Source organism: Phaseolus vulgaris, chromosome 6 (assembly GCF_051622355.1).
Source record: "Phaseolus vulgaris cultivar YP4 chromosome 6, ASM5162235v1, whole genome shotgun sequence".
NCBI lineage: Eukaryota > Viridiplantae > Streptophyta > Magnoliopsida > Fabales > Fabaceae > Phaseolus > Phaseolus vulgaris.
The window spans coordinates 11,142,838-11,154,561 of NC_143503.1; the positions used below are offsets into that span (position 1 = coordinate 11,142,838).

General features: G+C 31.9%; 1 protein-coding gene across 3 annotated transcripts; it reads left to right on the forward strand.

The window, feature by feature from the left end:
* The first annotated feature begins 589 nt into the window (after positions 1-589).
* LOC137830994 (Acyl-CoA N-acyltransferases (NAT) superfamily protein) lies at positions 590-4,323 on the forward strand. Of its 3 annotated transcripts, XM_068638458.1 has the most exons (6): positions 590-950; positions 1,045-1,116; positions 1,187-1,274; positions 2,414-2,546; positions 2,806-2,844; positions 4,042-4,323. In XM_068638458.1, exons 1-6 carry the CDS (start codon positions 752-754, stop codon positions 4,120-4,122), a joined length of 612 nt encoding a protein of 203 aa, XP_068494559.1. In that variant the 5' UTR covers positions 590-751; the 3' UTR covers positions 4,123-4,323. The 3 variants fall into 3 exon arrangements, with proteins under 3 accessions (XP_068494559.1, XP_090159314.1, XP_090159313.1); XM_090303187.1 differs by lacking the exon at positions 2,414-2,546 and having other exon boundaries at positions 617-950; XM_090303188.1 differs by lacking the exons at positions 2,414-2,546; positions 2,806-2,844 and having other exon boundaries at positions 602-950.
* The last annotated feature ends 7,401 nt before the right edge of the window (positions 4,324-11,724 follow it).

Here is an 11,724-nt window from a genome sequence, read left to right on the forward strand (position 1 = left end):
CCAGTTTAGGTTGCCCTGCTGCTACTAAGTGCCAATATTTTTTTCTTGCGGGTTTGCGGGCCAGCCCGCCCCGCCCCGCTACTGGCTCGCGCGGGTTGCGGGCTAATGCGGGGCGGGCTAATGCCGGTTGAAAAGATCATCCCGTCCCGCATTTTTTACTTGTGGGACGCGGGCCGGCCCGCACGGCTCGCCCCGCTTTGCCATCCCTATTATGATATAACTTTTATAAAAAAAATTAATAAAATGATCTAAAACATGATACTACATGTTCCACTTTCATCTGATAGCTTCTAACGTTAAATTATGATAATAATTTTTAAATATTTTATATTTTAACAAAGATAGTTTCAAATTATTTAAAGTCAATATTAATAATAATTTAATATATATATTTTTTTATGTTAACTCTCCAAGTATAAAACTGTGACGAAATTCAAAGTAGATTTTATTAATATAAATAAGAGGTCAATTATATAAGATTAGGATTAGGATTAGGATGAATGTTTATGTTATAACAATATAATAATATTTTGAATAAAAAATAAATTAAATAGAATTAAAATAATAATTTATTAGATGAATGTTTCTTAGGGTGTGTAGTGTGAAAAATATGAGCAGGCAATTAGAAAAAGATTTGTTTGATGCAAAGCATTGTATATAAATTTGTTAATGTGGGTGGGTGGAGTATATGATTTGAAGAAGTAGAAGGTATATAAAGAATTTGATTATTGAAGGTGGCGTTTGAGAATCAATGGGGGAGAGTGACAGAGGGAAAGGGAATGTGAGCTTGGAGGGAGAGAAGGTGATATTGGTCCCTTACATGGAGGACCATGTCCCCAAATATCACCAATGGATGAAGGACCCTTCTCTCCTTCAAGCCACTGCCTCAGAGCCTCTTACCCTCCAAGAGGAGTACCGCATGCAGCTCTCCTGGTTCCAGGACCCTACCAGTTAACTTCTCTCTCTCTCTCTCTCTCTCTCTCTATCTAACTACCCTAACCCTAACTCTTTCACTGTCACTTCATCCATTTTCAATTCTTGCAGAGGAGACCTTCATTGTACTGGACAAGGACTTGGTTGTTGGACAATTCTCGCACGGACAACCCCACCTTGAAGGTCACTGCCCTTTTCTATTACTATTTCCTCAGATCACTTTTTTTTTTATATAACCAAATTTTAACTGCAGCCATGGTTGGTGATGTGAATCTATTCATGAATGATTTGGATGATCCTCATGTGGCAGAGGTTGAAATAATGATAGCAGAACCAAAGAGGTACCTAAATGGACTTCCGTTTCATCCACTGATTGTAAAATGTAGCACAATTGTTATAGTCATATGCCCCTCAATATCTTCCTCTTTTTCTTTACTGTATAATGGTTATCATAATTGGTTTACCTGCTGCTGCTTCTTAGTCCTCGTTGCTGCCTCTGCTTCATAGTACACTTGTTTATCTTATATGACAACTGGATTTCCTTTCTTTGTTTGAGAAAAGAGAAAATTTTGGAGTGGATGAGGGTGCTGATATACATGTGTTGGAGAGAGACAGAAATTAAGACCATAGGCAGAGCCAATTGAAATAAGTTGAGATTGTTTAGTAGCAGTACACTAGCACTATCTATGTATAATCCCTGTTCAATGGCTTAATAGGTATCTATCTACACAAAAGTCTAAGGTGGGTAGGAATAGGCAAACTCAAAACCAAGTTACTTGAATATCACCTTTCTGAATTTTCATCTCTTTGTTCTGTGAACCGTATCTTTTTGTGAATTTTCATCTCAAACATCTGAAGAAAATTTGAATTTGTTCTGAATTAATTGTATTTGGCTTATGCCTATCCTTTTTTACTGGTGAAATTTGGTGTTTCTGTTGCAATTTTGAATGATACCTCTATTCAATAATTTTCCATGTTATGAGCAGAATATATAATTTCAGACCACGAACATACTTCTTGAAGTTTATGTTATTTTTACTTCCCTGCTCTGGGATCTATGCTCCGACTTTCAATTCACCTGATTATGCAAGTACAAGAGATAAAAACAGTTCCTCTGTCTTCATCTAACAGCCTAAGGTTTTGGGATGATTTGGTTTTTTGAAGCTTGGGCATGTCTGGACGAGTTTTTCTATACACACTTCTGGGAGAAAAAAGTAAAAGGAAAAAATGAAATGAGTTTCTCCATATGTTAAAATAAGAACATGCATAAGTTAATTTGTAGAAATTGCCTCATATAAGTTCTCTAAATTTTTATTTTTAACTTGTGCACAAGTTAATTTTAGCTTGTTCAGAAATTCGTTATATTTTTCTTCCTTTTTTTCTCTCCAACAAGTGTTTATAGAGAAGTTCTCCAAACAAGTCCTAAGTATTAAATCTCTTCATTCTAACCTCTGCGTCAACTTTGTCTTTGCTGGCATAGCCGTAGGAAGGGACTTGGGAAGGAGTCTGTTCTGATGATGATCACCTTTGCTATCGAGAAGTTAGGAATTAATATCTTTCGGACTAAAATTGGGGACTCAAATGGAGCATCCCTTGATCTGTTCCAAAAATTGGTTTGTTCGCAACTTTTTCTTTTATCTTTCCTTTTATATTGAAGGAATGTTGCCTCTTACAATTGTACATATAACTTATTTTTGAGCGGTTGTGAGATAATGATGCTTTTGAACAATAACATTTTTAAGTTTGCTCAACATATTCTTTAATTTTAGAGATAGGATCATTCAATAGATTGATTTCATGTACTCCCGTGTCTCTCTCTTCCATGGGTTGTTAAGTTTTCTAAGTTTGACTCAGCTCATGGATTTTGTGTAGGGATTTGTGCAAACTTCATATAGCAGCACCTTCAAGGAGGTGAGTGCATTTAAATTTCAATGGATTCCCTGACTGTCAGGCTAAAGAAACTGCAACATTATTATTTAAATTTAGCTTAGGAATCTAACTTTCCTTTTCTCAAATAAATTCGGGTTAAAATACATATGCTTTGTGCTTATTTGGTAGGAGGTACAAGCTAATTGATTATTGTAAATTCATCTCGGGAAAGAAAGTTTCCTTCAAATCAATCCTATTCTCAACTATTATAGACTTATGGTGATGTTGAGTTTATAACACATAGAAACCCAGGATTAAAAGAATTAAATTACAACAACACACTACAGATGTTCCAGCTTTGTACACAAGAACAAAACCATTCCCAAAATAATAATTAACACACTGTACGCATAGAAATGTTTGTGTCATTTACAAATAATCTAAATTGATATCGGATGTTTGCATATTTCTGCATGTTCACTTTCTTCCTATAGTAATGAGTCTTCTAAAAAATAGGCTAAATTTTATTTTTGCTCCTTTATCTTATTTATAAGTTGTAGTATGGTCATATATCTTTTAAAAACATCATTTAAAACTTGAGGCAATTTGTTCTTTCTAAAATAGTTACCATTGGCAATTTTAGGATAGGATTTTTTAAACCAAATTTTTTCTGATTCAAAACGTCATACTTGTTCTACTAAATTCACTTACATGGAAATTATAGAAATCGACATTTCTTCAAAACAAAAAGGGTCATAGACACGGTGAAATGAGTCCCACAAACAGCAAAAAAATTGAAAAATGCAATATTAGATCTTTCAGTTATTCGGGTGAATTTCATTGTGTATATGGTGATTTTTGTTTCAACATCAGTTGTAGGTTTTATCTAGGTGAATTTAACAGGATAAATTTGATGTCTTGAATTATTCAAAATTCTATCTTAAAATCGTTTATTAGTGAAATATATCCTATGTACGACTATGTTAGGGAGGTGTTGGTATTAGAATAAAAGTCCAACATTCCAACACTTTAACCAAAAGGAATAGATTTTAACCATTTTTCAGAACATCATAAACATTCCAACACTTTAGCTGATGTATATCTTGATATCTAGTGCCTTAATCGTGGTTTACTTTTGATTAACTTTGTGTTCTATATAATGTTTCCCATTTATATTACGAATCATGGTTGTCTTCGTCCTTCTCTAGACTGTAATAATCGGTCGTTCCTATTTTACAGGTCACTTTGGAGTTGCAGATAACACAGCCCAAGAAAGAGGAGATACTTGGTTTAATCAAAATGGTAATCAAACATACATAAACGTAGCAATATCACTTCCAGTTTATTTATTGGTAATCTGTAACTATATTAAGGGGAGACATGCTTATGTTTTTCTTTTTAGAAGGAACAATAGACACGATGCACAGGAGAAAATGCTTCTGAACTGGTTATGTTTTTCGGTTATTTAAAGTATCTTTCAACTTCCAAGTCCAATAAGATAAGATAAAGTCAATTATCACATCTCAACTATTATAAAAAATCTTTGAGCTCTGGAAAGTGAGATTTTTAGCTGTATTGGAACAAAGTACTTCATTCTTTTAATCAATTTTCAAAACATGATAGATTTGTATGATAGATTGATTGTTAAAATAGCGTGAAACTCTTTGTGAAATCACTTCTTTAAAACAAATAAGTGAAAAACGTGTCCTTGCATAGACTTGCAAAATTGGTTTGATGGGTCATGATAGTGTCCTATTAGATTTATTTAATCTCATATTACTATTTATTGTTTTTTCTTATTTACTTTTTTTAAATTTTTTTTTATAGAAATATATGTTAAAAATGTAGGTTCAATTATGTTTATAATTAATGAAATTTGGGATAATTTGGTTTTGATCCCTCATATTTAAAAACTTTGTTTAATTCCTCAAAATATGAAAAAAATCAGTATATAAGTTCTTAAATACTATATTAGTTTAATTAAGTTTTAATAAATTTGGGTATTTTTAATTAAGTTCGTATTAAATTTTTGTTTTATTGATTACTCAAATTATTTATATTTTTTAATTGACTTGTCGTTTAATTCTGTTAATTGAGTGATTGAATGTTATATTATTGTGCTGACATCCACTTTAGCTGTCTTCACCTGTGAAGTTTTGTGATTAACATAAAATGATATTGTTAATGTAAATTGACAAGTGTTTTTATGAAAAATGTGTTGGATTATCATAATTCTGGATGACTTTAACATCATTACCTAAAATGATCAAGGAACAATCTTTATCACCACCATTTATGTAGGTTAGGATGACAATTCCTTATTATCTAACATAGTTTTCAATGAAAGTTATATTAATTGCAATAACCACGTGGAGAACAATAATAATATGCAAGATAATAACTACGTTACCAAATTAATGAAAAAATTAAATAACAAGTACTGAATTGAAAAAAATATAAAAATTGAGTATTCAATAAGCCTAAAATAATTAATAGGAATTCAACTAAAAATACTTATAAACTTACAAGAGATTTGAAACTTAGTTAAGCCTACTATATTTGAAAGATTAATATACTTTAAATCCTAAAATATATAATTTTTAAATCATTGCTGGAATTATTTCTTTTTTATGTAGAACATAAATTGTTATTTATTATGAGCAAATATATCTTAATAAATATGTATTTTTTTAAAAATTTAAAAACAAATTATGTATAACTTAGATAACATGTTTGTTACTATTGTTAATTCTTCTTTTATTATATGGTAAATTCAAGTTATTTATTATGAGTAAATATATCTTAAAAAATATGTATTTTTTAAAAAAAAAATTAAAAACAAATTATATATAACTTAGATAACATGTTTGTTACTATTGTTAATGCTTTTATTTTATGGTAAATTGTCCTGTGTGTGATAAAGATAATATAAACGATTGTGATATGCGATAAAACTCAGATAAACAGACTATATGTTAGAAGTTTCTTAATAAAATAAAATGTGGTTAATTGAGTTAGTTAATTATACTTCTAATTATCAAAAGAATATATGTTAGAAGGTTCATAATAAAATAAAATGTGGTTAATTGAGTTAGCTACTTATACTTCTAATTATCAAAACTTTCCATTGAGAAATAGTTTAATGCTTTTAAACATGGATTATACCATATAGGGTGAATTTCCTCACGAATAAAATGTTTTAGGTATTTTACAAATTATGTAGAATGGTTTAAAATGAAAAAGGAACTTATCTATTGTCTCAATCATAAGTGATCATAGAGAATGTTTTCAATAGTCTTATGGTGATAGCAATATTTGTCACAACTTTTGAACCCTATGAACACCATAACAAAATGTTGTAATAGAGAAGAAAAATATATTATTATTGTTCCTGTCGGTTGACTCGCTCCGCCGATTGACTCAAACAGCTGCTACGGCCCTTCAATCTTGTCAGAGAATCATGCTTTCTTGTTCAAGAAACCTCTCACTTGCAAAAGACAAAGGGTGCCCTAGCGGCCGTTTGCACTTCGACGCTCAAGTCAGTATTAGGGCAAAGAAACACAAAGTGTGTATATTAGCTCCAGTCTCAAAAATTGCGTACCTTACTAGGGTTCTTAGCACCCTTTATATAGGCTGAAACTAGGGTTTACCTGTGTGCTGCTACCTTTGACTAGGGTTCCCTCGAGAATGCCCTTGTGTCGCTATTCATAGAATCTTAGTGTATCTGGCGCATGAACTTCCCTTAACTGGAGTGCAACGAATGACAGAGTGCCCGCTTGGGTACCAACTTGTGCACCTATTCTCTAGCGCCATCTGCTTCGTGGGTGCCCTAAGTATTCACGTGCCATGCATGCAACTTCCTTAGAAACCCTAATCCTAATGGGCCTTGCCGCCCCCTAGGATTATCCACACGTGTCGCGCCTTCATGCGTCATACACACCATGTGCATGGATCCCTCGTGACTTAGGCTTCTCACATATCTCTTGTCTTTAACTGGTATCTTAACAAAACTCTAGGGCCCACCTTATGCGACCCTCTACAACGTCCTGACGATCGATGTCCAATCTTCTCCTTCCACTGGTGAGGTCCGATATCGATCTCCAACATCGGGCTTAGGATAGCAATCTCAAAGACTAACCAAACCCCTGGTAGGTGCGTCTGGGGCCCACCTCACGTGGCCCCCTTCCATTACCAAGCATCAGTGCGCGATGTTTGAGGTCAGCCTCTGGGTCGATGACCGAGGACTGGTCGGGACAATTACAATAAATTTTCTAGAACAATATCAAATTATTATTTCAAAGTACTCATTAGCTGAACAAGTAAATATATATTATTATTTACAAAAGATAATTTGCATTAGACTTATCCTAAAAAATTCTTATGAATAGTACATGGGTTGTAAATCTTACATATCATATTTCTATATTTTATTTTATATTAGTGTTTCATCTCAAACACCAAGGAAAAAAGGGATGAGAAAACTATGTTCGGATTCTCTAAATCATAGGGGTGACAAAGTGAGGCGGGCTGGTCTGCGACCCGCTGAAAAGAACGCAGGACAACTTGACCTGCATAACTTTAAAATATATAATTTTTTATCTGCAACCCCATATTTTCCTCATTTAGCCTCATATTTCACATTCTGAAATTTTTAATAACATCTTACTACACATATCTCGTGAAAATAATATTATGAGACCATTTACCTAATGCATCTAAATAAAGAAATAAAAAAAAATTATTCAAAAAATTATTTTTTTTTAAAAAATATTTCTATGCGAGTTGGCCCGCAGGCCCGCGGGCCAATCCTTATGTGGGACGGGCTAGAAAAATCAGCCCGTAGATTCTATATGGGGCGGGCCTACCCAACTCGCTTTTTGCGGACCAAGTGCAGAACGAGCCTATGCAGGCGGGCCAACCCGCATTGCCACCCCTGTTAAATCATCATGCTTATAAAAGTTTCTAACTCTAGGACAATGATAATTGAAGAGGCATTTCATGTTAGATTCAATGACTATAAACTCATAAGGAATTATTAGAGTTAGGTGATGCCTTGTAATTGAGCCAAGTGAAAAGAAAGAACGATCATCTACCTAAACATTAGACAATGAAGTAAAAGTGTTTATAAAATAAACAAATCAACTAAATAGAGTTAGCTAACAAAAATGCTCATATGATGAGAGATCATCCATCTAAAGCTATGTTAGGAGATCCAACTGAATAAGTAAGAATAATATAAACCTTTCTAGATAACATTACATTCATGATTGTTTCTTCCTGTACCTCCATATATTCTTCTGACACCCCATACAAAACATTAAAATACTTTTTTATCCTTCTTGTGTCACCCCCATATTTCAGATTATATAATTCAGAATGGTATTCTGGATTATATAATCTGGAAGCTAATCTCATATTAGAAAAGACTTTCGGATCATGTAATCCAGAAATTAATCATGCATATGAAAAAACATTTTCGAGTTTGTAATCCGAAAGCTAATTATGAATTTGGAAAATGACTTCTGAATTACATAATCCAGAATATTATATAGGGATATTTTTGAAAATACGAAAATTTATGGAAATGAGAGAAGAACATATGGAGGTGTAGAAAGAAACAATGTGCTAGATAGACTATCTACGAGATGCTAAAAACAAGGATTGAGCAATTTTAGAAAATTGATGTTTGGAAACTTGTTGATCAAATAAAAGATGAGTCAAATTTTAGAGCCTTAAGGATTTTCCAAAACAAACTAGAGAAATAAGATAACATAATGAGAAATAAGACTAGACTTGTGCATAAAACTTACTCACAATATATACTCCAAACCTTCCTCATAATTCAAATCTATGTAGATGATGTTACATTTGATGTTGCTAAAGAATCTCTTTGTGAGGAATTTGCTAAGCTAATGAAACAATGTGCTAATATTCGGTGAACTAAAGTTCTTTTTGGGACTTCAGATAACGTAGACGAAGAAAGATGATAAAGATAACGTAAACGAAGAAAGATGTCTATATCAGACAAAGTACGTGAAGAAACTTTTGTAAAGGTTAAAATTGAACGGTGCCAAAGAAATGAATGCCCTATAAAGAAAACTACATGTTGAGTTCAAGAGGGAATGCATTGAACAATGAAATATTTTCACAATACAGTGATTAATTTTCAGTAAATAAAATTGATTGAGATTATAAAATAAATTTTATAAAAGTGTGAGATGTTGAGTTAAGGGTTCTTTTAAGTACCAATAATGTTAATGTATATGTAGAATAATATGTAAAAATGGAGATATGAGGAAGAAAAAAAATGAAGAATTATACTGGTTCACCATTACAAGATGGCTAAGTCCAATTGCTTAATCACTTTGATTATACCAATACACTATATTTTCACGTTTTACAAGAACACTTTAAGAAAATAAGAAAATATAGCACATAATAAGATCTTGAACCTTATAAGTTTTTCTATCACCACTTGTGAAACCTTGTCACAAGTAGCACTGTTGACAACCCTGGTCAAGATCAAATGCACCAAAATAATTATAAAAGGAACAAAATCACCTTGGCAAGTTATAGTGCAAGATAAGAAGAAAATATACAAAGTTGATCAACATGTGATATTTTCAATATATGATCTTGAAGTCATTGATTCACTTAATTAACTCCAAAAAATATTTTTCTTTTATCTTGTAAAGCTTATCTCAATGTTCAAAATTTATTTAGAATTTTTTTTCAAATTGATTTTCAAAGATAGATTGAGATAACTCTTATATAAACATGTCAATTTTAATGGATTAAAAATTGTTTTAATCAATCAAAATAGAAATTGATGTTAGAATATATGACCTTAAACGAGAGGGGGGTGAATTTTTTAAGAGGGATTTTCGCAAACTTTGAAGGTATAATGAAAATCAATGCTGAATTACAGAGAAAAGAATCAAGGAAACAAAGAACCAAAACTGTTTTAAGATGATATCAGAAAAACAATCGGTTGTTTTGTCGAAACAATCGGTTGTTTTTAAGAGCAGTTTATAAAAACAACTTAAAAACATAATTTAAAGAGTTAAGGGTAAGAGATAAGCACGCAAGCAATTTATACTGGTTCACTCTTACACCAAGAGCTACATCCAGTCCCCAGAAACCACTGGTTATTCCACTATGCAATCAAAACCAGATTACAAACACCACACACCAAAGTAGTGACCTTGAACCCCTCAAGAAACACACTACCTTTGGCAAACCACACCAAGAGTGTTGATCTTGAACCCCTCAAGAACACACAACACTCCTTGGCAACACAAATACAGAAATACAGTAATCAAGGAAGAAGGGAATAGAATACACCTGGGTATTACAAAGCTTAAAGTTCAGAATTACAACCCAATCCTATTCCACACACTTAAGAATGATCCAAAGCTCTTTCAAATCTTGGAAAAACTGTTTTGATAAACTCTTTCTGTTACTCCAAGATTAGGAGCGTAAAACTACCTTTATATAGACCAACCAAGTGGTCAAAAGCATTTAATAAAGGAGCCAAGTTAGTTAGGATCATTTAAAACATATTAAAACCGCTTAACAGAATTCTGTTAAGGTTTGCAGGAAAACAATCGGTTGTTTTGTTGAAACAATCGATTGTTTTGGTTTGACAGCAAAGTCAACCAAGTTTTTCAAAAACAGCTAAGGTAAAACAACCTGTTAAATTTTTGACAGCTTTTTAGAAAACACATCTTTTCAAAAGGTTAAAGATTCAAATGAACTTTGATCAACTTAAGGAGTGAATTAACAAGTTTCAAACAACTAGACAACACACACACCCAGCAGCAAGGTCTTCAAGCTTTCCTCTTGGATTTGGAGACATCAAAGCATATTGTTCAACAATTGATGCCTTCCAATTTAATGCATTAAAATGTTTTAATGGATCAAATATTATTTTAATAGGTTTACAAGGCGAATTGCCCTTATACAAACCACTTTACAAAGGTATGATGGGAGGAAACACAAAAAGAAGGAGGACCCCTATGAGGAAAGTGATGATTAAAAGAGAGAACAAATCCAAATGCTTCGAAGTTAGAAGAGATATTTATGAAGAAAGACATTTTTCTTGAAGAACATTTTTAATAAACTCTTTTCTTCTTTTTAAAATGATCAGAAAATAGTCTTTATGTAGACTCTAAAAAGATGGTTAAAACAGTTTGATCATTAAATAATTTTGTTAAAAACATTTAAGAAACAATTTGAAAAAATAACAACATTATGTTAAAATAAATTAATTGATATTTAAAATAAACGGACTGTTTTCTTTTTCTGTTAAAATCTCAACACAAAAAAGCAGTTCACTTATTGAATTTACTTACTCATTTTGTTTTACAGAAAAAACAAATGAAAACAAACCTTTTTAAAAATCCTAAGTGTTATTCAATCGGTTGTCGCGATAAATCAATCTATTGAAAAACTTATTGTAGTCATGAGACTTGAACATAATCTTTTTCAATTGATTTAAAACACAAATCAACTAACTAAAATTAACACAAATTTGAAAAACAAAACTTTTAAAAGAGATTTCAAATCATTTGAACTTGGATCATAACTAAGTGCAAATTAACAACTCAAAATCTACCGCACTAGAAACCTTTCATGAGATAGAGGTTTGGTGAAGATATCAGATAGTCATAATTATTATTAATGTTGGAAACAAACTGCAATTTTATGGACGGGACTCGAAGTCAAGTCCCTTAAGTGATCAAAGAAACTTTAACCACTACATCAGACAAGTTCTTTTGTCATATTATTATTTTTATTATACTTATTATTATTATTAATATTATCAATAATATAAATATTATTAACATTATTAATATATGAACTCATATTTTTCATGTTTAGCTCACACCTTCCATGCTAAATCCTCTCCACTCCTAGGTT

Coding starts and splice junctions, on each gene's coding strand:
- LOC137830994 (XM_068638458.1), top strand. CDS start 752: ATGGGGGAGAGTGACAGAGGGAAAGGGAATGTGAGCTTGGAGGGAGAG. Junction 1,275..2,413: donor ATGATAGCAGAACCAAAGAG/GTACCTAAATGG, acceptor TTGCTGGCATAG/CCGTAGGAAGGGACTTGGGA. Junction 2,547..2,805: donor TTGATCTGTTCCAAAAATTG/GTTTGTTCGCAA, acceptor GATTTTGTGTAG/GGATTTGTGCAAACTTCATA.